Source organism: Drosophila rhopaloa, unplaced genomic scaffold (genome assembly GCF_018152115.1).
Source record: "Drosophila rhopaloa isolate 14029-0021.01 unplaced genomic scaffold, ASM1815211v1 contig_69, whole genome shotgun sequence".
NCBI lineage: Eukaryota > Metazoa > Arthropoda > Insecta > Diptera > Drosophilidae > Drosophila > Drosophila rhopaloa.
In genome coordinates, this window is record NW_025335166.1 from 866,386 (window position 1) to 893,609 (window position 27,224).

Genomic DNA, 27,224 nt, shown 5'->3' on the forward strand with positions numbered 1-27,224 from the left:
TGTAAAAATATGTGCGTTGGGCGGAATGTGGGGCTATTTTTTCTAATATTTTTTTATTAGGAAATGATGAATACTTATATAAACATTTTTTTTAAAATTAATATTTATGTTTCTTAACTATGCTAAGCCTTTGTATGTAAGGAGAGTTGTGTTCTTAACTCGATAACAATATAGCTCGACTGCAGTGTGAATGGCACCTAATTCGATTATCTCGATGCCCTTAAAATATCGATATGCCAAAAGAGTGATCGATGTTTCTACACCTCACCACTATCACGCAACGAATTTGCATAAAATAAACTTTGAGCCAGACAAAAGCGCGCACGGCCTTTCCTATTCTAGTAAAGTTAGTAACTTTTCTGTATTTTTGGTTGCTGAACTGTTCCTCCGCTGGCAGATTCCTCCCTTTTCCGCTGCGGGTGAAAATGCACAAAGCAGGCCAACAACAAGCGCTGGTGAAGTCCATTAAAAATCGAATTCAAGTGTTTTGTTTGTCCGGTGCGCTCCTCGTCGTGATTCGCATATATTTACCGCTGCAAATTCGAAACCGAAAGTAAAATCCGCAAGCCAGAGAATCTGTAAATTATTCAAAAGTGTTGAGCCAACAACAAGTCATAAGTGCGAGTGTGTGTGCGAGGGAGTGAGCTTATCAAAAGAGTTCAATGGAGACTGCGCCGGTAATTTCTGGGCCACCTTCATTTCATTTCTTCTTTAGCAACAACAACTGAACGCGGAGAAACAACAAAAACAACTGTAAATAGCCGCTGCCCTTTGTAAGGCGCCTTATAAAAACAAGTAAGTCGACGCACAGTGCACATCATTGTCACATTGTTGCTGGAATATAAATATGTACATATGAACGAATGTATGTAAGTCGCTATATTGCCCTCACCTTGCACTCGCTATTTGGCCCTGCGCCAAAAAATTAACCCCATTAAGGTGACCACGCGGCGCTCGCTTTGAGGGTGTTTAGAAATGCAGTACTCCAAATGAGTGACTATTAAAATTATGGAATAAGTTTTGTTCTTTACTGTTATTCAGCAGTCCGTTTCTAAGCAAGCTTGTTCTTAGTTTTATTAGTCAGTATCAATTTTGACCAATTTGTTGAACTTTATGTCTATGTTTATACCATTGCAGACAGTATAATTTCAGTCAAAAGTTTGCAACGCAGTGAAGGAGACATTTCCGACTCTTTAAAGTATATATTCTTGATCACCATATATTCTTGGTCTGTCCGTCCGTTCCTCAAATAGTCCCTCAGTTTTAAAGCTATCTACTTGAAACTTTCCCAAAAGTTGTCTTTCTTTTGCAGGTAGAATATAAGTTAGAAAGAGCCGGATCGGGCAGGAAAAATCGGAAAAAAATCAAAAAATTATAACTTTTTTTTAAACATTTTTTTTGTTCTTTGGGATTTGGTAATATTAAAATACTGTGGAATTATGGTTTTAATTAAATTAAAATCGGACATCTGTATCATATAGCTCCTATACGAATATCCAAAAAATTTTAAAAAACAAGAAAGGAAAGCTAACTTCGGGCGGAGCCGAAGTTGAAATACCCTTGCAGAATATTCTGCAAATTATATTCTCCAAAATTATTCATATGATGCATTCTTAATACTCATAAAAAATCCCAACTTCCTAACTTTAAAAACACCAAAGTTATGGCATTTCCAATCGTTCAGTTATATGACAGCTATAGAATATAGTCGGCCGATCCTTATGAAATTTGATATGTCGGATTGATTGGGCAAAAATAAAACCCATAGAAAGTCCCAACTTCCTAACTTAACAAACACCAAAGTTATGGCATTTCCGATCAATCAGTTATATAGCAGCTATAGGATATAGTCGGCCGATCCTTATGAAATTTGGTACGTCGTATTGATTGGCCAAATATAAAACCCATAGAAAGTCCCAACTTCCTAACTTAACAAACAGCAGAGTTATGGCATTTCCGATTAATCAGTTATATGGCAGCTATAGGATATAGTCGGCCGATCCCGGCCGTTCCGACTTATATACTGCGTGCAAAGGAAAGAAGGGTGTGTGCAAAGTTTGAATTCGATATCTTTAAAACTGAGAGTCTAGTTCGCGTAGAAACAGACAGACGGACAGACAGACGGACAGACGGACAGACGGACATGGCTATATCAACTCAGGAGGTGATCCTGATCAAGAATATATATACTTTATAGGGTCGGAGATGTCTCCTTCACTGCGTTGCACACTTTTGACCAAAATTATAATACCCTCTGCAAGGGTATAATAAAAAACGAGGAGGGAAGCTAACTTTGGCAAGCCGAAGTTTTAATACCCTTGCAGACTTAAACTATCTTCGATCTGAAGCTTTGTCTTATGTTCGCGGTTGGTTAGCAAGGGCGGACGGCTAGAACAAGCCTCTGACATGATACTGCCAGTCGAATTGCAATTGTTTATAATTTTTTGGGTGGAGGAGTGGGATAGGATTTTCTGCCCAAAAAAAATACCTACAGCTTAGACATTCTGCAGAAGATCGGCGTCAAAAGTCCTAACGGTAATCGCACATTCCACTTAGCTTTAAACAGCTGTAATCAGACTTTTGGGCGTACACTTTTTCTTAGTGCTAATAAATAAAATATAACCCACTGTTTAATATATGTACATATCTGACGCCATTAAAGACAATACACTTAAGATTCGTTAAAAAAAATAATGACTTGAGTACAAGAATAAATGGCCGAACAATTATTGATTAAAGTTTGATTTTGAAATTTTTTCGGGGTGTACGCATAGATATGCGAGTGACTAAACTTTCCCAAATAAGACACTGGCTTTTACCGATCGTACGTGTAACATGCGTTTGCACATTAGGGTAAACTTGTTTAAGCTCAAAGAAGTATGGTCTAAAATCGAATATTTATACCCGTTACTCGTAGAGTAAAAGGGTATATTGTATTCGTGCAAAAGTATGTAACAGCTAGAAGGAAGCGTTTCCGACCCTATAAAGTATATATATTCTTGATCAGTGTCACTAGCCGAGTCGATATAGCCATGTCCGTCTGTCCGTCTGTCTGTCCGTCCGTATGAACGCTGAGATCTCGGAAACTATAAAAGCTAGAAGATTGGCAAGTTTGTTTCAAAAAGGTGCCACGCCCCCTTTAACGCCCACAATCGCTTATATACGATTTTAAAAATTTTAATATTTCGGAAAAGTAAAAATGCAGTTATATTGTGTTTATCAATACCTATCGAAATGTAGAAGAAATTTTTTAAATCGGACCATTCGTTAAAAAGTTATGCGTGATCAAAGTTTCTATCTCCATCTCCCTCGCACTCCCTTTACCTGAGTAACGGGTATCTGACAGTCGGGGCACCCGACTATAGCGTTCTCTCTTGTTTTAATTTGAAAATATTAATCGTTTGTCCACCAATATGTTTTTTTGCCCACCTTTAGTTTCAAAAATATAGAATCATCGAAAATTTTCGAAAACATAAAAGTTGACTTTTTCCAATTTTTTTTTTAATCACAAAGAATCGTTTTCTCATTTTTGCCTGCAGAAAAAATCATTTGACCACCCCTTAAAAATCGTTATTTCGAAAAAATAAAAGATACCCATGTTTACCCATCTCTTGAAAAGTAGGTATGAAAAAAAAATTGGTTGGTGACCACTCCATGATGCATCAATTTTTGTTAGATTTTTTTCTGTCCATTTTGGCATCATTTACAAATTTATTTCGTTTATCGTTTCATCACTGCTGGGTTTATTATGCAATTGCCAATTGGTAAGATGGAAAAATATCTGTATTTATTTAAAACACTCAAAAATATTGAAGCCCAGAAAATAAAAATATTGAACGTTGCTTCCTTTATTTTTTAATTAACAGGTTGCAAAATAAAGCTAATGGAAACAATAGCTGCAATGAAGAAAACGTAATAAAATTGGTTTAATGCAAAGAACTAGAGACTAGACCAACTTTGCCACTCGGCTAAAAAGAAAAGCCAGAAAAGCCTTCAGACTGGAGGCCTCACTTACTCTGAAGCGCATTTTTGCTCGCAAAATTGGCTACAAGGCAAAGTCAAAGTCGATTTTAGCGGCCATGCGCACGAAACACCTAATTCTGATACTAATCGGAGTTATAATCGCCACGATCGTCTTCATCGCATTCGGACCAGCCGGCGAGCTCGTCGTACAGACGCACCAGCAGTTCAAAGAGTTTCAGGTGAGTTGAATCACATTTTCAGGGCATTTGGGGCCCTAAGTGCCGACCACTGATATCGCATACCGCGCCTTAAATGACTTAGATAAGGGTATTAAATAACAATTATCTGTTGGTATCTGGCGCTAGAGCTCAACGCTCTGTCACATAAATAGGGAAAATAGAAGAAAGAGTACGCATATGTTTTCGTTCCTTTGATAAGAAAAACCTAAAATTTACCATCAGGGTGGAGATTGGGAAAAACGAATTCAAATCTAATTGATTTATGTACATATGACTCATAGTTGCCACTATGAGCAGATAGTTAAATGCTGATAAACGGCTCTATATCGAGGACATTTGGTTTTGGCAGCGTCTAGTTTTTGGCAATAAACTTGTCCTTGAACTATGGCTCCGTGCCCGGAGCGGCACATATAGATTATTATACCCTTGCAGAGGGTATTATAATTTCAGTAAAAAGTTGGGATTTTCTTTGGGTTTTATTTTTGGCCAATCAATCCGACCTACCAAATTTCGTAAGGTTCGGCCGACTATATCCTATAGCTGCAATAATATCGCAAGTCCTGCTGTGTGGGCAGCTAATAGCTAGATACGCCAGGCAGTCTTCCTGGCCAAGACAAACAAGCTCGTAGGATCATTTTCATCAGCGCCACAAAGAGAAAGGGGAGGAGAACTTGACCAGGTTAAGGTTAATTTTTTACGGTGCATGACTGTGCTGGTTTCATATGCCAAAAAGATTGGAGTCCGTTGACACCTTAAATTAGTAGGTTACGCGAGGGAACTGCGGTTAACCACTTCTCTGATACCTACTCATATATGGGACCTTTTGCGGTTCAGGGTAGATGTGTTAGCATATGTATTTGGGAAGAGGTTTGTAATTCACATTTTACCATGGCTGATAAACTGAATAATGCGTCGCTTCGTTTTGGGTTCTTTTTTCATAAAAAGCAAATATAATGAGGTCGTAAATAAAGTCTTTGCCTCGAAGTTTACAACTGTTTTTTATCTTTGTTAGCAAACATAAATGTACACTTTTGGTATCATTAAAAACAAGAAAGGAAAGCTAACTTCGGGCGGAGCCGAAGTTGATATACCCTTGCAGAATATTATGTACATTATATTCTCCAAAATTATTCATATGATGCATTCTTAATACTTCCTAACTTTAAAAACACCAAAGTTATGGCATTTCCAATCGTTCAGTTATATAGCAGCTATAGGATATAGTCGGCCGATCCCTATGAAATTTGATAGGTCGGATTGATTGGCCAAAAATAAAACCCATAGAAAATCCCAACTTCCTAATTTAACAAAGACCACAGTTATGGCATTTCCGATCAATCAGTTATATGGCGGCTATAGGATATAGTCGGCCGATTCCTATGAAATTTGGTCGGACTGATTGGCCAAATATAAAACCATCATACAAAATCAGTTTGGCATTTCCGATCAATCAGTTATAGGCAGTTATAGGATATAGTCGGCCGATTGTTTCTGACATATATAATAATGGAAAAGTTTAAAATAATAGTGTTGAAACCTTGAAAGGTTGGTGGCAAAGTTTAATTTCGATATTTTAAAACTGAGAGACTACCAAGGTTCGCTAGAAACAGCGACGCTATATAACGAAACTCAGATGACGTGAAATCCGATGATCAAATATATTTGTAAATTTTTACTTTATATGTGTCGAGTTTGTTCCATTTTTTTCACTGCGTTCATTCGCTTTTGACCGAAAAATTTAATTACCCTCTGCAAGGGTATAAAAATGGTGATATAAAGATATATAGAGATAGATAGAATGATAAACAATAACACTGATTTGATGGAAATGGAATCACAATTAATGGAAATAGCTACAAATCAAAGTCAAACAGAAAAGAGGTTATAAACCCGTTTTGCACTGCAACAGTTGCTATTGCATTGTGTTTCATCAGTAAATTACTACATTTTTTACCAAACTGGTTTTGTGTTCGATTTAATTTCATAAGAATATCGATTCACATTAAAAGTGATTGAGTGCTAACAAATGACGCATTTCGACTAATTCAGGAAAAAGTGTCTATGAACCTTTAATTAAATTGTATCTATCAGTAATGTGCCTATAGGCATTATAATTACTTATTTATCATAAAAAGGAAGAACAATTCGGCTGTAACGATTTTCTATTTACAATTGTTTAAATGGCTGCTGTATATAAAGAATTTTTATAAAATTTAATATGTACAAAGATATATTTCTCGAGTTATATATGTATAATGTTGAAAACAACGAATGTATGTCTATTATTCCCTTGCAGAGGGTATTATAATTTCAGTCAAAAGTTTGTAACGCAGTGAAGGAGACATTTCCGACCCTATAAAGTATATATATTCTTGATTAGCATCACCAGGAGAGTCGATCTAGCCATGTCCGTCTGTCCGTCCGCCTGACCGTCCGTCTGTCCGTCCATCCGTCCATACGTCCGTCCGTCCGTCCGTCCGTTTCTACGCAAACTGGTCCCTCAGTTTTAAATATGTCTGCTTGAAACTTTCCCAAAAGTTGTTTTTCTATTGCAGGCAGTTAATAAGTCGGAATGAGCCGGATTGGGCAATTGGGCGGATTCGGCTTTGTTGTTTTTAATTTTTTTGTTCTTTGGGATTTTACAATACTTAAATACTATGAAATTACGGTTTTATACATAAAAAAAAATATTTTGCTATTTTTTTATTTATCAAAATATTCCTTTGAGATATAGTAGTAGTAGTAGTATAGTTTTGTCAAAATCTGACAACATACAGCTGCACTAGAAACGATGGCAAAATGCAGCCAAAACCGACATAGCTTCATTGTTTTTAGTAATATCGGAATATAAATCGAAATATAGTCGTTTTGTAATAACTGCAAGGGTATATATACTTCGGCTTGCTTGCTTTCTTGTTTTTTATTAAAGTATTAAAATTTTCAAAAGTAAATAATTATTTTGCTTAACTTTCTATTGTTGCTAATTAATCAATTCATTACAAAAGAAAATAATTAGTCACAGGCTTAGCATTTTTTTATTCAACCAAATATATTTTTATGTCGCTAAAACTCAACGTACAATTTTTATTTTGTTAATTGCTCGGCTCGTGGGAATGACAGGGGCTGGATTAAATAAAAAAGACATCAGGTTTTATTTTAAAATGTTGGGGACAGGTAATGCTACTTATTCAAGGAATGTAACTTAAAAATTTGTAAGCCAATTACAGAAGAATTAAAGAATCGGTACTTTACATAAAATTTAACTCAATGCTTGGTTTTTTCCTCCGATTATTTTTAAATATTAATACCGCCCTATTTATGATAATTTGTGTCAGAAATCCATTTGTCCATCACTGACTTAAATTGCACCAATGACCGCGAGCTTTATCAATGCGTTTGTAGAGCGTTTATACCGCTATTTCATATTTACTTGTTTGATAGATACTCATCAAACGAGCGCTATTGAGCTATATCAATTTGACGCCATCGATTCAATGTAGCACCGCCACCCACTCACAGAGTAATACAATTAACTGTAGTTGGACGATAATGTTTTTAAATTATCGGTACGGGGCTTCAGACCTACTGAGCTCTCTTGATATGCATGAATACGTCGTAGATTTGCTGCAATTTGTCAAACTTAGGGCTTAGTAACAGCACGGAGGAAATCGTTCCACCCTATTTTACCATCGGCGTCGAAATCAATCTCCTTGAACATTTCTTCAAACTCTAGATCCGTAAACTTTATGCCCATAGACAGAGCCACGTGACGAAGGTCGCTGCCGTTAATAAAGTGATTTTTTGTGTTATCAAGCACGTCGAACGCCGCCTTAAGGGAATCCTTGTTGTACATCTGCTGGTAGATTTTGGTCATAACATCCAGAAACTGCACCACCGTGACCTCCTCGTTGCGTTCCAACTCAAATTCCTTGAGCAACCGATTGATCTCAGCTTCGGTACGAAAAACGCCCAGTTCGAACATCACTTCGCAAATATTAACTTGGCTAATCATTCCAGGCGTCTGGGTTTCATAGAGCGCAAAGATTTCGCGGATCTCTTTGACTTGTTCCTCTGTTAGAGGCTGAATTGTTATTTCCTCATTTTCTAGGTTTTCCATGATTTTCTTTTTTTTTATTTTTTCGTTAAAAATGGTTTTTATATTTTGTAGTTTTTTGTGTATGTAGTAGGTTTCAGATTTCGGGTGTTACTGATCTTTCAATAATTGTCGATGATGACATTTGGAATTTTCATATTTAGATCGGTTCCACGCCTTCTAAGTTGTACAACCAGTACTTGAACCCGACTAATTTTTATACTCTAGCAGAGGGTATTATAATTTCAGTTAATAGTTTGCAAATCAGCATAAAGTATATATATATATATTGACATCACCAGGGAGTCGATCTAGCTATGTCCATTTGTCCTTCCGTTTCTGAGTAAACTAGTCCCTCATTTTTAAGCTATTTGGATAATGCTTTGCAGTCTTATTTTTTGTTGCAAGTATTTTTGTAAGTATTGTTACTAAGTTGTTTCCTAACATATCTGCATAACCTCCGAGATGTTGTACTTTTGGTGACTTTCGAAAAACGGGTTTAGTTTTATAAAAATCTGACGATTATACCATAGGAATAATTTGGAAAAAGAATATAAAACAAGAGAGAACGCTGTAGTCGAGTGCCTCGACTATTAGATACCCGTTACTCAGCTAAAAAAGTTCAAATTATCAATTTGAATTCGGCGATCTCTTAGAGCTGGCAGCTTTACAGCACGAGCATCAGAACCAGCGCTGCTTTAGCGCAGGCAGCTTTTGTCCTGCACCAGCAGCTGTGTTTATGTTTATGTTTTTGAGTGCAATAAATTGACTAGAAATATTAAACATACATACTTATATTGGCTAAACACATACATTCTTAAATAGTATTATGTATATTAAAGTCTAAATGCTTGCACAACACAAGTAACGGGTATAGCGAATAGCTTTCTTTGAAAGGAGTTATCTTTGCTGGGCAATTGCAACTGTGTACAATGTAAATACATACATATGTATATGCTTACATACATACACACATACGCCATTGTTTGACTCAGACCTCCAATTTGGCTAACTAGATTTGATTTGCATAGTTCTTGGGATATAGTTCGGTATTGACAAATGAAAACCATCGCAATTTCCTTTAATAGAAATCCTTATCGAGAATTAACGTTGACTCTGTTGAGCATCTTGGGCAGCTGTTCCAAAGTCATCCGTTAGATGGCGCTATTGTATTGCGCCATCTACCCCAAGACATTGGTACCACGGGCCATCAAAGGCGGAAATGTGGGCGCTAGCCAGGCTTAAGCGTTTAATGGGTTTTTGGGCGTTAGAGTGGGCGTGGCAAACTTTTATTAGGCCAATTGATAGGTATTGACGAAACAAATACATATCAATAAAAATTTTCATAATAGCATCAAAACTGTGGCCACAGCTTGTGGCTTGTGGGCGTCAGAGGGGGCGTGGCACTATTTTGAAACAAACTTGCGCTGCGTAGGAACTCCTAAAATCTACATGCAAAATGCCAATCTTCTAGCTTTTATAGTTTCCGAGATCTCAGACGGACAGACGGACATGGCTAGATCGACTCGGCAGTGATCCTGAACAAGAATATATATACCTTATAGGGTCGGAAACACTTCCTTCTACCTGTTACATACTTTTGCACGAATACAATATACCCTTTTACTCTACGAGTAACGGGTATAATTATAACTTCGTTGTTCCTCAATATATGCCGATAAAGTGCGAGATATTTTCATTTTTGCGGTTTTATTATAAAAATCGTACTGCTGTATTATATAGCTTACACATACATTTTTAAAACCTCGACCCAATAAGTTTAAATTCATTGACCCATTACCTAAAATAATTTTTTCCTAGAAATTTGTAATGTTTATTCTTTATATAAATAAATTAGATATTGAGACTCAAGCCATCACATAGTAGTATAAGAACATAGAACCTTAATTCAGTATTTATAGGCATGAACGAAATCCCTCCAGTTGATGGTCCCATCTCCGTCGATATCAACCTGGCGGAACACCTCATCGAACTGTTCGTCACTCATTTGTTCGCCAAGATTGTTGAAAACGTTGCGCAGTTCGCTATATGATATCAACCCATCCTGATCCCGATCAAAGGCCTTGAATGCTGCCTCTAAATAGTCATCGTGTTCCATCAGTTTATAGATTCTGGTCATCATTTCAATAAAATCATCAAGTTCTATGTAACCAATAAAATCTCCCTCGAGTCCTTCGGAATATCTGTAGATCTCAGACTCCGTGTGGTTTTGACCCAGGGCTCGCATAACAGTTCCTAAATCTTCTGGACTGATTCTTCCAGTCTTTTGGGGATCGCAAAGGGCGAATGCTTCTCGAATCTCTGCGAGATCGTCATTGGACAGAGTATACTCGGGTGGATCCATTTAGTTTAAGATTGTTTGTCCTGCTTGAAAGGTGTTTTTGTTGTGTGTTGTTCTCGGCTTCAGTTATTAACTTGTACTGGCTTATTAGAAACTTTACTCACACATTAAACTAAATCAAAGGCTACTTATTTATTTAAAAGAAGAAAAGCCAAAATCCTTCCAGGTGATGCCGGCATCTCGCTCTATCAAAGTCAATCTCGTGGAATATAACTTCCAATTCGACAATAACAAGAAAGGACGTAGGCCGAAGTTTATATACCCTTACAGCTGTTGTACAAATTGTAGGACTCTATAATTCGATTTCGATTTTTAAAAATAATGAATCTGGCTACAAAGTTTTATCCAAATAGCTTTAAAGCTGAGGGTATAGTTTGCGTAAAAACGGACGGACGGATTTATTGGGTCAGAAATTTAGTCTCTCTGCGTTGTAATCTTTTCACTGAAATTATAATGCCCTGTGCAAGGGTATAAAAACTCGCAGAACATCTCATGACTTTTAATTTGACAATATAGTACAACACTCTTAAGCAAAACTCAAAGGCCTAACTAAGGGTTAAGGCGACAAATTCTTGGCCTTAAGACCAAATCTTTATTTTAACCTTAGGATACACACCTGCTAAATATTAAATCTTGGCTCAGTCCAGTAAAAGAATGTTAACTAAAAGTATAAACATTTAATTTCTTTTAAAAAATTGAATGTTGGCTACAATTATATTATTATTTACTCAGCATTTATAAACTACACTTCAGTGTGGAACTTAGTCACCTTAAAATACTTTATTACAGAGGCGTGCTTGTTTGGTTTTCAAATGAGTCATTAACAATGTATGCGCGTATTAACCGTGTTAATAGATAACAGCATATTTTGAAGTGCGATAAAAGTCAAACCCTGTGGTTTACGCTAAATGTAATATCACAATAGTTTTAAAATGAGCAGACAAAAGGGTAAACAGCGAGTGGTGTGATTGGTTCAGCATGGCTTGTTTTTATGATTACTGACCTCCAATGACCATTCTGACACACCCCGGCGGCCATTTCGCCTATTTGGGAGTCACGAGCACAGTCAAATGAAGACACGCGAGCCGACTTCTTGGGACAAGGTTTTTCTACCGACTTTTGGGCGCTGCCCTCGACTGAAAGAGAATTCTATGGAAATTGAAAACTCCACTGAGTGGTCCTTTTTATAACCTTGCAGAGTGCATTATAATTTCAGTCAGAAACTTGCAACTTAGTGAAGGGCGTTTTCGACCCTATAAAGTATAATGATTCTTGATCAACATCAGAGTCGATCTAGGCATGTTCGTTAGTCCATCTGTTCGTTTCTATGCAAACTGGTCTCTCAGTTTTAAAACTATCTGGATGGAATTTTCCCAAAAAAATATTTTATGTTAGATATTAATAAGTATGTATTCGAAGAACGACATAGCTTCATTCAAAACAAAGCATTCAAATCGAAAAATAGCGTTTTTATTGAATATTTTAAAATTCTTTCTTGTTTGGAAAGGGGTTTGTGTTATTTGACGCTTTAAATTTAGAATTCTTAATTTAACTTCGCATGGCAGTAACAAATTCGCTAAAGGATATTTTTCCATCTTTATCCAAATCGATATCTTGGAACATCTCGTGCAGATCATCATCGGACATTTTCTCGCCCAGATTGGTCATTATTGTTCTTATCTCCGCTGTCGTAAAATAATTTACTTCGTTGCGATCAAATATCTTGAAAGCTTGCTTCAAGGACACAAGACTATTCTGTTCTTCCAGTCGTTTGGACATGACGTATAGGAAGTCCTTAAATTGTACCTGACCCCCAAAGTCCGTGCCACTTTCGTTGGCGAGGTCATAGATCTCCGCCTCAGTGAGGATCTCACCAAGGGCGCGCATTACTCCTCCGAGCTGCTTAACGGATACCCATCCTGTCTTTTCTGTGTCATACAATTGGAAAGCTTCCCGGATTTCCTCGATCTGGGCGTCGGTTAAACTGCACATGCTGGCCAAAATAATTTATTTTTGTTTTTGTTTCTGTGTTGGAACGATGTTTTGTTTTTGCTTGTTTGATGTCGACTTCAGTAACAATAATTCGACAAAATATAATGACAAATAAGCCAAAGCTAATTATAACATACTGGAAACAAAGAATTTATTTAATAGTATGGAAATTTAATGCGATATGTGGGTTGATTTTTCTGGACACCATTCAGTTTGCCCCGAAAATTGTAATTTTAAGGCTCATCAAAATCAACCCACGCTAAATGTACTATACCCGCATGGAGGCTATCGCGTGGTCATCATATTCACGAACTCCTCGTAATTAATATGATTGTCCATATCTAGATCGTACTCGCGTATTATGTCCTCCAGCTCGTCATCGCCAATATTAATCCCCAGTGCCGTGAACACATTCTTAAGCTCGGTGGTGCTAATATAGCCGTTGTTCTCCTTGTCAAAAACGCGGAAGGACTCGCGCAGTTCATCCTCGTGGTTTGTGTCTCGCATCTTGCGCAGGATCAAATTGGAGAACTCCGGAGCATCGATGGACCCATTTCCATCCAAGTCCACCTCGTTGATCATGCACTGTACTTCAGAGTCGTTGGGCTGACGACCGAGGGCGCGGATCACAACCGCCATCTCCTTGGCGGTGACGGCGCCTTCGTTATCCTTGTCCAAGATGTGGAAGGTATCCCTAAGCATCATTTGCTCATCAGGCGATAGTTCCTCCATCTTGTGTAGTTTTGTTAAGTGCAGTTGTATAAGTGGATTTTTTTATTTTGCTTAGTGGAATTGTATATACAAAATTCTCTGTTCGAAAGTGTCAACTAAAATGTTCCATCCTTACAACTTTACTCGGTTCTTGACATTAAAATCGATTTCTACCCCAAGGTAAAGCGACGGAAATGAAAAATGCAAAAATTAACATCCCCCAGTGGCTTCAATTCACTGCAGCGTGCACAGAACCGATTGGCACAAAATCAATATGTTCGTTATATAGTGCAGTGCCGTACCTCCAGAGTTGATTGATTCAAATGCCCTTGGGACCATAACCCCCAAGATGATCACCGGCATTGGCGGAGCATATCTTTCCAACAATGTGCCATTGGCCTTGTCTTATTATTTTTTTTTATATTCTCCCCAAAATATTACTTTTTTACTTTCATTGGTTTACCACCTGTAAGCTTTTTCAATAATATTTATTTTTTGATTACAATCATATGAGTGAAGGAGTTATGTCTGTTGGCCTGTACTCGCCTGAGTTATTAGGAACAAATGCTCTTTTTTGTAGACACATAACATTTATTGAAGTGGCCCAGAATTTTACTTTACCATAAAAATAAACCTACATATTTATTAATTTGGGTTCATAGATTCAATAATTTGATTAATTAAACGTAATCTCTTAAATTCCAACATAAATTAATCTGAACAAGAAAGGAAAGCTAACTTCGGGCGGAGCCGAAGTTGATATACCCTTGCATAATATTCTGTAAATTGTATTCTCCAAAATTATTCATATGATGCATTCTTAATACTCATAAAAAACCATGTCCGCCTGTCTGTCCGTCTGTTTCTACGCGAACTAGTCTCTCAGTTTTAAAGATAACGAATTGAAACTTTGCACACACCCTTCGTTCCTTTGCACGCAGTATATAAGTCGGAACGGCCGGGATCGGCCGACTATATCCTATAGCTGCCATATAACTGATTGATCGGAAATGCCACAACTTAGGTGTTTGTAAAGTTAGGAAGTTGGGACCTACTTCCTAATCCGACCTACCAAATTGCATAAGGATCGGCCGACTATATCCTATAGCTGCCATATAACTGAACCTTTGTCAATGCCATAACTTTGGTGTTTGTTAAGTTAGGAAGTTGGGATTTTCTATGGGTTTTATATTTGGCCAATCAATCCGACCTACCCAATTTCATAAGGATCGGTCTACTATATCCTATAGCTGCCATATAACTGAACGATTGGAAATGCCATAACTTTGGTGTTTTTAAAGTTAGGAAGTTGGGATTTTTTATGAGTATTAAGAATGCATCATATAAATAATTTTGGAGAATTTAATTTACAGAGTATTCTGCAAGGGTATATCAACTTCTACTCCGCCCGAAGTTAGCTTTCCTTTCTTGTTAGGCTTAAACAACTTTTTGTTTGACTGCACTGTAATAATGTTGCCAATGGCGGGCAAGGTTATGCGATTTCGGGTTGGCGACGCTTGGGCTGCTCCTTTGACAGCAGCCTTTTGCCGCATGTTAATTTCTATTTTTTCCCTTCGGCCCATTCACCTGTCCGCATTCGGGCACACCTGACACCAGTATTTGACAGGAGGAGCCGCGCCAGGAGCCAGAGCATGTGGCACGCTCTTCTCAGGCCACAGTCAAAATAAATAATAGACAGAAATTTTTCATTGGCACGAGAAGGATTCATTGTACGGCCGCGTTTCACTTTGGGCTGGGGTATTTGTATGGGCTGGTTTTACGGGGAGAGAGCGTGCTCAAGGGCCATAATAGAAAGATTTCTCACATGTGTGTTTGTGTGTTTATCGCCTAGAAATGGCTCCCATGACGAGGCGAATTCCACTCACTAAGCTTGCCTTTTTGGGTATGAAGGTGGTGGTCAAATTTACTTTACCATTACGCCGTCTGGAACTACATAAATTATGATTTTAGATACTCTTTTGAAGCATTAATCTACCTTAATTCATGTAGAAATCGAAAGCCTTACTTACACATTCTTTCTTATTTCTTGCAGGAGAACCTTCGCGTTGGTTTGGAACCCAAAAAGCTCGACATAGACCCGAAATATTTGCTATTACTGGGCTTCACCACACCAAAGGATGCCTCAACCCAACAACAGCAGCTGGAGCAGCAGGACACGGGGGCTATCGGGTCTTCGCATCAAATCCTGCGAAAAACAGATTTTTCAGCGCCGGCCACCAAGGCGGAACTGGAGCTCATCGAGCTGCGAGGACTGCGACGTCCTCAAGACGTTGTTACCTTCGGTGGCCAGGCAGCAGATCGGGGCCAATGGGGGCAGCGCAAGCGAATTACGACGCCGTACAATGGTACAAAGAGCAACTTTACCATCGTCACGTATGTGATGGAGGGACAGGCGGCCTCTGCCATCATATTGGCCCAAAACATTGCTGCGAAGCTGCCCACCGAATACCTGCTCATCTATGATTTGGGTGTGTCGGAAGTGCAGCTACGGGACTTGGGCGCCTACTGCAACAACAGCCGGTGCTCGGTGATAACGTATGACCTGTCGGAGTTCCCCTCCTTCGTCGGCGATCAGAGGACGCACGCCTACCGACCCATCGTCATCAAGGACGGTTTAATGCGTGCCCGGTCAGTTCTCTTTCTAGAAAACTACATGCGGGTGCGGGGCGGCTCAGCCCAGCTGCAGAATCTGCAGAACATAGTTATGAACCCAGAAGTAAGGAGAGCAGGTGTGAAGAACGCGGGTGTCCTTGGCTGGAACACACCCACAGCGGTGTCCTCGCTGACGCACCCCAAAATGTTCGACTACTTCGCCTCGAAAGCTGAGGAATTTAACTTTCTGCGGATGGTCGATCTGGATGCGGTCTTTTTCTCGGACAGTCCTTTAGTAAGCGAGAAGATCATGCTGCCCTGGCTGAAGTGCTGCCTCACCCTCGAGTGCATCGATCCAATCGGTGAGTTGGCAGTTGGTAACAGTCTTAGCAATATATAAAACTGTCATTAGGAACGGGTACCTTTCTACCGCCAATATAAATCAATCAAACCTACATTCGGGCCACTATTACCAATACTTCTGTTGGGGCTGGGCATGTGTACTAATGACCGCCATTTGCAGGGCATTTCATTGATGGGAATCAATCAGGGAAATTTATATAATTATCATCTGTAAATGGATTTATGGCAATGACTTCCCGGGCCAAAGTCCCAAACGAAGTAGTCAATAATATCCACATATTTGCCTATAACATAATAGACTTAATTGCAAATTTTTTAGAATTTCGTTTAAATTCCTAATCGATGGGAATTTCTTCATTTTTATTAATTGACACATTCCTGTCATCATAAAGTTCATTTGGGAGTTGGTTCATTAAAATTGTCGAAAACGAAAACTGAAAAAATGAACTTCAAGCTGAACCAATATTTTCTTTAGGATATAATACTTTTGTGAGTACTCCGTTTCCCCTCGTTTTTTTAAGACTCGGCTGAAATGTAAACACTTGCATCATTTTCAACATGATATATATATTCAAAGTGGAACAACTTGTCTGACTATATGACTATCAGGCATATTTTCCATTTTTATACCCTTGCCGAGGGTATTATAATTTTGGTCAAAAGTGTGCAACGCAGTGAAAGAGACATCTCCGACCCTATAAAGTATATATATTCTTGATCAGGATCACCTCCTGAGTTGATATAGCCATGTCCGTCTGTCCGTCTGTCTGTCCATCTGTCTGTTTCTACGCGAACTAGTCTCTCAGTTTTAAAGATATCGAATTGAAACTTTGCACACACCCTTCTTTCCTTTGGACGCAGTATATATGTCGGAACGGCCGGGATCGCCCGACTATATCCTATAGCTGCCATATAATTGAATGATCGGAAATGCCATAACTTTGGTGTTTGTAAAGTTAGGAAGTTGGAATTTTCTATGGGTTTTATTTTTGGCCAATCAATCCGACCTACCAAACTTCATAAGGATCGGCCGAATATATCCTATAGCTGCCATATAACTGAACGATTGGAAATGCCATAACTTTGGTGTTTTTAAAGTTAGGAAGTTGGGATTTTTTATGAGTATTAAGAAGGCATCATATGAATAATTCTGGAGAATATAATTTACAGAGTATTCTGCAAGGGTATATCAACTTCGGCTCCGCCCGAAGTTAGCTTTCCTTTCTTGTTTTTCAATGTAGTAGATCCAAAATAGGATATTAAGCTTCTGAATAATTTCCATATTGTCGCTGGCCTCGTTCCTGGATATTTGTTTGGGTTTCCCGTTGATCACACTTTTTTTTTATAATCGATGATTATTGCTCAAAGGGGGAGGTACAGATTGTTTATTATGAGAAATTGTCTTTCGATTTACCAAGTATTTTCCTCTAACCCGTGGGATAATTTTAATTGGCCTAAAAATGTTGCATTTGTGGCGGGTACATCTACTTTAGTTTGTTGATGTGCTTATCGAATCGTTTTCACTTTGGCATTTTCGAGTTACCCAAGGCTGCTTTTATGCCACTCTTCAAATACATTTCCATTTCAGATTCACCCATTCCTTAAGAGGTGTTTCTGTGATGATTATCATAGCTCTCTGATTAAATATGGACAAGCCTGCTCCAGGAACATGTTTAGCTTGTTGCTGATAATGAAGAGTTCAAGAATCGCTGAAGATCATTTTTATTAAAAAAATTTTGACAGTCGAAAAGGAATTAAAAATAAATTTTTTCCAAGCCAGCTGGGACAGCACTAGCAAACCTCGGTCCTAAAGCATTCGCGGAAAAAACGAATAGTTTCCAAGATTTTGCTGAGCAAGAGCATCTTCATCAGACGCCACAGCCCCTTGGGCAGATCGCAGTGGATGTTACAGGCGGCAAAGACACACTCTTCGGGTCCAATATTGTAGCCATGTCGTCCGCAGAGCATGTATTGGGTGTCATAGATGACGTACCACGCCTCCACTGTACAGGCCATTCCGGAGAAGACTTCTACCATCCGGTTCAAACGGTAGGCCAGAAGTAGGAAGAAACCAAACACGAGGCAGATTATAGAAATTCCACGTATCTGGGTGAACCGAAACCGCTTCTGACTAGAGTACAGCATTAAGGCCAAGATCTCCAGAATTAGTATGACCGGATAGCAATAAACCTAAAAAACAAGTCCCTCTTAAATATTCGAAATATATAGGTAATCAATTTGTATGTGTTTAATACAATACCTTCTTTAAGGGGGTGGGTAGCCTGCTTTAGAGGCTTTAAAAAATCGAATTTTTTTTTGCATTAATGTCTACCCAAACTATCCAAGAATGTGTCCCTAAAATTTCAGAATGAAATTTAAAATATTTTTAAAGCTACAGAAGTAATAGTGGCAAGCGTTTCGATTTTTTATATACGAACACTTTGACATGCTTGTACCAGGCATAATATAAAATATATTTTAATGAAACAATTTGAGAAAACTGTTGAAATATATAACAATAAAACCTAAAAGTTTCAATTCAATCATATATTTCTTTCCTTCCAAAAAAAGTCCTCGGAAAAACGCTTTTTTTTAAGCTTCTAAAGCTGGCTCGACCCTTAACTCAGCATACCAAAATAAATTTAATATAACGCGGGGAAGAATTGTTGGAAAAGAAAAGTCGACAGAACTATAATGACGCAATATATGGTCAGGAACAAATGTGTGACTGACACGGACATAATCTTCAGTTATATATGTATATATTTGAAAATTATTAATATCTATTTGATATAATAATGTATTATTTGTCGTTTTTATACCTTTGCAAGACGGTATAACCAAAGACCAATATAAACATATAAACATGATTATATTGGTCTTTGGTATAACTTTGCTGTTTTAAATTTTTTTGTTGTTTTTCGGGATTTGGTAATATTTAAATATTATGGAATTACGTTTTTAATTAAATTAAATTCGTCCAACAATATCATATATTTGCCATAGAAACGATGACAAATGCAGCGCAAAATCGACACAGCTTCATTTTTTTTATTAAGGGGCTCTTCTAGTTTAGAAATTTGAGAAAATCGAAAAAAAAATTTCATAATTCTATAGTTTTGATATTCAAAGAGGACGGAAGCTAACTTCGGCAAGCCGAAATTTTAATACCCTTGCCGAAATTGCTAAAACTGAAAAAGTAGCGAAAGGAATAAGGCATAAATAAACTAGATTTGCATCGTTTGATGTCAATTGCTTTTATACAGCAAAAATGTCATATAAAAATAGAAAAAAAGGGATACTTTCGCAGCCTTTAACAAATTTTTTCTACGGAAGCTATTAGATATAGACGTCCGATCGGCAAGAGCTTTTACCCTAATCAAGATATGCGTAAATAAATAAGACTTGGAAAAATTTATGTCAGTAGCTTAAACACTGCGCGAAATATTCTGAAAATCATCAAATTTGACCGATTTCACCCTATTGTTCCTATGGGAGCTATAGGATATAGACGTCCGATAGTCACGCGCTTTTACGCTAATCAAGGTATGCATAAAAAAATAAGATTTTAAATGATTTATGTTAATAGCTTTTTCACTGCACGAAATATCTTCCATTCTTGCAAGTTATATCCGATTGTTCCTATGGGAGCTATAGGACATCCGACCGCGTTTTCAAACTTGATCTGCATACACATGTTTTAGGACGACTGTGAAAGTTTCAGATCGCTAGCTTTTAAACTGAGCTCGCAAACGGTATCGAAACAGACGGACATGGCTATATCGACTCCCCTATTGATCCTGATCAAGAATATATATACTTTATAGGGTCTTCTGACCAAAATTATAATACCCTCTTCCTAAAAAGATTTTTCAAAACTCAAATTATTTTTAAAGTTATAGACGTTTTAGTGACGTGGCAACTAGACCAGTTGATCGAACGACTGGAACAATAAGTGGCTAGAAGCCCGGGCTACCTTAGTATGAATAACTTTCTCTCCTTCTTTCTATAACAATACCCTTATTTCCAGTATACTACACTAATCGTTTGAAGGTCATTGTATGGAGCTGGGATAGCTGATTAAGGGAATGTAATTTATACGTAATATTCTATAAGTTACGCTGCCCGAAACTTAACATAAAACTTTAAACGCGTTTTTCTCGAAACTACTTTTTTTGATGCGGTCGCCACTATATACTTGAAATTTGGCATGAATATTCATTAAAAATATCTCTATCGCCGGAACCAACAAAAAATAAAAATTTTAAATTTATAAATATTTTAAAAATTTGACAAAATTGAAAAATTAGTGAAAAAATCTACTTTTTTTCTTTTAGTAGCCGCCATTTCATGAAAAAATTGTTTTTATATTGTTTTATACATATTTCAAATAACGACAAGCATAGAAATCATGGCGACAGGGACACGGCCTCTTTTTCCCCCCTTCTTCTTCAAGAACGAATAACTTAATGAAAACAAATTTTTTTTTCAAACTTATGTAAGTACTCCTTTAAGTTTAATAAACAAATGATAAAAAAATAAACGGATAGTAAAAATATATATTGCTTTTTATACCCTTGCAGAGGGTATTATAATTTCAGTCAAAAGTTTGCAACGCAGTGAAGGAGACATTTCCGACCCTATAAAGTATATATATTCTTGATCAGCATCACCATGAGAGTCGATCTAGCCATGTCCGCTTCTACGCAAACTAGTCCCTCAGTTTTAAAGATATCTGCTTGAAACTTCCCCAAAAGTTGTCTTTCTATTGAAGGTAGTATATAAGTCGGAACGAGCCGGATCGGCCGACTATATCCTATAGCTGCCATATAACTGAACGATTTGAAATGCCATCACTTTGGCGTTTTTAACGTTAGGAAGTTGTGATTTTTTATGAGTATTAAAAATGCATCATATGAATAATTTTGGGGAATATAATTTACAGAATATTCTGCAAGGGTATATCAACTTCGGCTCCGCCCGAAGTCAGCTTTCCTTTCTTGTTTTTTATTAATTGTTAAAAATAAAGGTCGAAATTCGAGTCGTTTTGTAATAACTGCTATAAACTTCGGCTTGCCAAAGTTTGCTTCCTTCTTTGATCGTTTCTATGGCAGCTATGTTGATACAGTCATCTGATTCATTAAGTTAGCTTTAAAACTCAGAGACCAGACGGATTGGCGGGCGGAGAGACAAGTGAAGATGGATTCAACTGTGGATGGTGATTAAAAATATATAAACTAACTAAATAATTTAGACTCACCCAATGATTTTGTACCATATTCAATAGGTATACTTCTATTGAAGGATCCGATACATACTTAGCAAAAGCACAAGGTAGTTGTGGGGGCAACTCTTCTCCACTCCCGCCAAACGTAAAAGCAGGTATATAAGAACATAGTGAATACCAAAGATATAGGCACTACATAATTGTAAGGCAAATAATATTTTGTAGGAACTCCAGGGGGCAAAGTGCAGACCAGCTGTATCTAAATTCATGACTTTAAAATAACAGGGGAAGGTTTGTAAATAAATTTCGGATAACCTACGATAAGAATTCCATAAAATCGGCATACAAGGCGACGTCGGAGTCCAAGATCCGTTATATCGAATTCATACCTCCTTTAGATCTCCATTAGGCAACAGCAGTTTACATTGTACAGCTATTCCCGGAACTTCTGATTTTTCCACCATCAATATGGTATCCATTTCATCACGAAACTGAGGTGAACTGTTTTAGGGCCCAATTATATTTTTTATTTGATAAGCAACTTTTCCAGTTAATCGTTTATCTAATTGACTCCATTTTATTTTCATAAACCTCAACACCACACCACACAATGAAAAAACCTAAATAATTTCTTGTTTTTTATTAATTGTTAAAAATAAAGGTCGAAATTCGAGTCGTTTTGTAATAACTGCTATAAACTTCGGCTTGCCAAAGTTTGCTTCCTTCTTTGATCGTTTCTATGGCAGCTATGTTGATACAGTCATCTGATTCATTAAGTTAGCTTTAAAACTCAGAGACCAGACGGATTGGCGGGCGGAGAGACAAGTGAAGATGGATTCAACTGTGGATGGTGATTAAAAATATATAAACTAACTAAATAATTTAGACTCACCCAATGATTTTGTACCATATTCAATAGGTATACGCTTCTATTGAAGGATCCGATACATGTACTTAGCAAAAGCACAAGGTAGTTGTAGGGGGCAACTCTTCTCCACTCCCGCCAAACGTAAAAGCAGGTATATAAGAACATAGTGAATACCAAAGATATAGGCACTACATAATTGTAAGGCAAATAATATTTTGGTAGGAACTCCAGGCAGGGCAAAGTGCAGACCAGCTGTATCTAAATTCATGACTTTAAAATAACAGGGGAAGGTTTGTAAATAAATTTCGGATAACCTACGATAAGAATTCCATAAAATCGGCATACAAGGCGACGTCGGAGTCCAAGATCCGTTATGTCGAATTCATACCTCCTTTGTAGATCTCCATTAGGCAACAGCAGTTCACATTGTACAGCTATTCCCGGAACTTCTGATTTTTCCACCATCAATATGGTATCCATTTCATCACGAAACTGAGGTGAACTGCTGTTTAGGGCCCAATTATATTTTTTTGTATTTGATAAGCAACTTTTCCAGTTAATCGTTTATCTAATTGACTCCATTTTATTTTCATAAACACTCAACACCACACACCACACAATGAAAAAAACCTAAATAATATCAGATTGGTTCAAGCTTAAATAGATTAAAAAAAAACGAGGACGGAAGCTAACTTCGGCAAGCCGAAGTTTTAATACCCTTGCAGACTTTGCCGAAATTGCTAAAAGTGAAACAGTAGCGAGAGGAATAAGGTATACATAAGTAAACTAGATTTGCATCGTTTCAAGTCAATTGCTTTACTGCAAAAATGTCATATACAAATAGAAACAAGAAAGGAAAGCTAACTTCGGGCGGAGCCGAAGTTGAAATACCCTTGCAGAATATTCTGCAAATTATATTCTCCAAAATTATTCATATGATGCATTTTTAATACTCATAAAAAATCCCACCTTCCTAACTTTAAAAACACCAAAGTTATGGCATTTTCAATCGTTTAGTTATATGGCAGCTACAGGATATAGTCGGGCGATCCATATGAAATTTGGTAGGTCGGATTAATTATCCAAAAATAAAACCCATAGGAAATCCCAACTTTCTAACTTTACAAACACCAAAGTTATATCATTTCCGATAAATCAGTTATATGGCAGCTATAGGATATAGTCGGCCGATCCTTATGAAATTTAATATGTCGAATTGATTGGGCAAAAATAAAACCCATAGAAAATCCCAACTTTCTAACTTAACAAACACCAAAGCTATGGCATTTCCGATCAATCAGTTATATGGCAGCTATAAGATATAGTCGACCGATCCTTATGAAATTTGGTAGGTCGGATTAATTGGCCAAATATAAAACCCATAGAAAATCCCAACTTCCTAACTTTGAAAACACCAAAGTTATGGCATTTCCGATCAATCAGTTATATAGCAGCTATAAGATATAGTCGACCGATCCTTATGAAATTTGGTAGGTCGGATTAATTGGCCAAATATAAAACCCATAGAAAATCCCACTTCCTAACTTTGAAACACCAAAGTTATGGCTTTCCGATCAATCAGTTATATAGCAGCTATAGGAAATAGTCGGCCGATCCTTATGAAATTTGGTAGGTCGGATTAATTGGCCAAATATAAACCCATGAAAATCCCAACTTCCTAACTTAACAAACAGCGTTATGGCATTTCCGATCAATCATTTATGGCAGCTTAAGATATAGTCGACCGATCCTTATGAATTTGGTAGGTCGGATTAATTGGCAATATTAAACCCATGAAAATCCCAACTTCCTAACTTTGAAAACACAAGTTTGGCATTTCCGATCAATCGTTATATAGCAGCTATAAGATATAGTCGACCGATCCTTATGAAATTTGGTAGGTCGGATTAATTGGCCAAATATAAAACCCATAGAAAATCCCAACTTCCTAACTTTGAAAACACCAAAGTTATGGCATTTCCGATCAATCAGTTATATAGCAGCTATAAGATATAGTCGACCGATCCTTATGAAATTTGGTAGGTCGGATTAATTGGCCAAATATAAAACCCATAGAAAATCCCAACTTCCTAACTTTGAAAACACCAAAGTTATGGCATTTCCGATCAATCAGTTATATAGCAGCTATAGGAAATAGTCGGCCGATCCTTATGAAATTTGGTAGGTCGGATTGATTGGCCAAATATAAAACCCATAGAAAATCCCAACTTCCTAACTTAACAAACAGCAGTTATGGCATTTCCGATCAATCAGTTATATAGTCGTCCGATCCCGGCCGTTCCGACTTATATACTGCGTGCAAAGGAAAAAAGGGTGTGTGCAAAGTTTGAATTCTATATCTTTAAAACTGAGAGACTAGTTCGCGTAGAAACAGACAGACGGACAGACGGACATGGCTATATCAACTCAGGAGGTGATCCTGATCAAGAATATATATACTTTATAGGGTCGGAGATGTCTCCTTCACTGCGTTGCACACTTTTGACGAAAATTATAATACCCCCTGCAAGGGTATAAAAAAGGGATACTTTCGCAGCCTTTAACAATTTTTCCTATCTCCTTTAAGATATAGACTTCCGAGCGGCAAGCGCTTTTACCCTAATAAAGATATGCGTAAATAAATAAGAATTGGAAAAATGTATGTTAGTAGTTTACACACTGCGCGAAATATTCTGACAATCATCAAATTTGGACCGATTTCACGCTATTGTTCCTATAAGAGCTATAGGATATAGACGTTCGATCGTCACGCGCTTTTACCCTGATCAAGGTATGCATAAAAAATACGATTTGGAAAGATTCATGTCAATAGCTTGTATACTGCGCGAAATATCCTAAAAATCATTGAATTTTAACCGATTTTACCCTTGTGTTCCTATGGGAGCTATAGGATATAGACGTCCGATCGTCACGCGTTTTTACCCTGATCAAGGTACGCATAAAAAAATAAGATTTGGAAAGATTTATGTCAATAGCTTTTACAGTGCGCGAAATATCTTCCATTCTTGCAAGTTATATTCGATTGTTCCTATGGGAGCTATAGGATATAGACATCCGATCGGGGCGGTTTTCAAACTTGATCTGCGTACACTTGTTTTAGGACGACTGTGAAACTTCGGCAAGCCGAAGTTTACAAAACAACTGCATTTTGATTTCCTGCTTATATGTATTACTAAAAACAATGAAGTTTTGTCGATTTTGCGCTGCATTATATGTTGTTAGATATATGTTGTCATATTTTGACAAAACTAAAAGCGAATTCTGATATAGTAATTAATTACTATATCTCAAAGGAATATTTTGATAATTAGATAAACAGCAAAATACAATTTTTTTTTTCATTGTTCGTTTTTCTTATGGGAGCAATATGTTATGCTCGATCCGGCTCTATTCGACTTTTATACTTCCTGCAATAGAAAGACAACTTTTAGGAAAGTTGAGGGACTAGTTTGCGTAGAAACGGACGGACGAACGGCCAGACGGACATGGCTATATCGACTCTGCCGGTGATGCTGATTAAGAATATATATACTTTATAGGGTCGGAAATGTCTCCTTCACTGCGTTGCAAACTTTTGACTGAAATTATAATTCTATCTGCAAGGGTATAACAAGGTATAATGTATAGCGTCTCTTTAAAATACAAATTCATATAGGTACCGAAAAAAATTATTTGTATATTAATAAAATACTTGTTTACATGCAGGTGCCCAATCGAATGGCTGCAAGTTCAACAAAAAACCACTGTACCGATACTCCGGATGCCACGGTTACGATGCGTCCGCCTTCAACATTGTGCTGGGTCTCACCTCGCAAATGGACAACTCGGAGTACTCGCTGCCTAGCGATAGTCCCCGGAACATGTTCTACAAAGAGACATTGGAACAGGCCACCCGGATACTAGAGAGCCGGCGGCGCAACAGCAGCGAGACATCCGACCATCCGTTCACGGACGACTGAACAGGACAATCTGAGATAAGAAACGATGGCGTGGCCAAAGCATTTGGATAAAACGTTTTCTACCGTCACACACATACGGAGACACACTCAGGAGCCGGCGGATCAAACCAAGATTAGTGGGAATTTAATAAAAAAATTTGAGTTCCCAAAATGTAAGAGCTAACGCGAATGCGATTCCCAGTTTAGCAGAGATTGAAAGACGATTTGGTGTCCAAGACAAGACCAGAAATGAACAGACCAGAGCACAGTAATTTAGAGAAACGTTGGGATGTGCAGCTTATCAATATTTATAACGATTTAGTCAAAACCTAGTTACTTATTAAACGAAATCTGCATGAATATCTGTGTGACTGTTTCCATGTTTTTGCTGCATCGATATTTGTAAATACCCTACTTAGTTAACTGCCCCAACTGTAAGTAGATAAGAAAATCAAATGGCATACATTTTGTGATTGTATTTTATAGTTACTCACGCATAGACAAACATATACAGTATAATAATATAAATATAATGTAACTATCCTAGAACAAGATGAGCCAAAAAAGTAAGATTAATAAAATTCTGAATAACTAATACCAATTCACACCCTTCTTGTTCTGACTTTGGAGTTGATCATATGATGTGACACAACTTTTTCACATTTTTTTTAAAGCAAAAGCTGTATATTTCGCTTAAGGGTTTATCCGGGTCTTGAAGCACAAAAAAGCCTATTTTGGTGAATTTTTTAAAAGATCTTACGACAATTTCATAAATTTCATTTATTGTACATTAATGTTTAAGGTTTGACCAACATTGTGTAAAAATTTGAACCA

The 27,224-nt window shown here is 37.4% G+C and overlaps 6 protein-coding genes across 6 annotated transcripts; 1 reads left to right on the forward strand and 5 right to left on the reverse strand.

Annotated features, from left to right (window-relative positions):
- Positions 1-255: 255 nt before the first annotated feature.
- Positions 256-26,991, forward strand: LOC108052569. The gene is made up of 4 exons (XM_044461759.1): positions 256-795; positions 3,867-4,202; positions 15,414-16,335; positions 26,158-26,991. The coding sequence occupies exons 2-4, from the start codon at positions 4,080-4,082 to the stop codon at positions 26,409-26,411; spliced, it is 1,299 nt and encodes a 432-aa protein (XP_044317694.1). The 5' UTR covers positions 256-795; positions 3,867-4,079; the 3' UTR covers positions 26,412-26,991.
- On the reverse strand, positions 7,220-8,390 carry LOC123038102 (calmodulin-like). Its single transcript, XM_044461761.1, has 2 exons — positions 7,890-8,390; positions 7,220-7,826 (listed from the first exon to the last, which is right to left on the reverse strand). The coding sequence occupies exons 1-2, from the start codon at positions 8,317-8,319 to the stop codon at positions 7,732-7,734; spliced, it is 525 nt and encodes a 174-aa protein (XP_044317696.1). The 5' UTR covers positions 8,320-8,390; the 3' UTR covers positions 7,220-7,731.
- LOC108037962 (neo-calmodulin) lies at positions 10,119-10,712 on the reverse strand. The gene has a single exon (XM_017114636.2). It carries the CDS (start codon positions 10,658-10,660, stop codon positions 10,205-10,207), a length of 456 nt encoding a protein of 151 aa, XP_016970125.2. The 5' UTR covers positions 10,661-10,712; the 3' UTR covers positions 10,119-10,204.
- Positions 12,106-12,658, reverse strand: LOC108037961 (calmodulin-1). The gene has a single exon (XM_017114635.2). It carries the CDS (start codon positions 12,647-12,649, stop codon positions 12,206-12,208), a length of 444 nt encoding a protein of 147 aa, XP_016970124.1. The 5' UTR covers positions 12,650-12,658; the 3' UTR covers positions 12,106-12,205.
- Positions 12,669-13,473, reverse strand: LOC108037960 (calmodulin-2/4). The gene is made up of 2 exons (XM_017114634.2): positions 12,924-13,473; positions 12,669-12,785 (listed from the first exon to the last, which is right to left on the reverse strand). The coding sequence occupies exon 1, from the start codon at positions 13,379-13,381 to the stop codon at positions 12,935-12,937; it is 447 nt and encodes a 148-aa protein (XP_016970123.1). The 5' UTR covers positions 13,382-13,473; the 3' UTR covers positions 12,669-12,785; positions 12,924-12,934.
- On the reverse strand, positions 17,690-22,042 carry LOC108052615. The gene is given in 5 exon segments (XM_044461760.1): positions 17,690-18,526; positions 21,597-21,630; positions 21,632-21,822; positions 21,883-21,958; positions 21,960-22,042. Coding segments are annotated over 5 exon segments (783 nt in total). The 3' UTR covers positions 17,690-18,127.
- Positions 26,992-27,224: the final 233 nt, after the last annotated feature.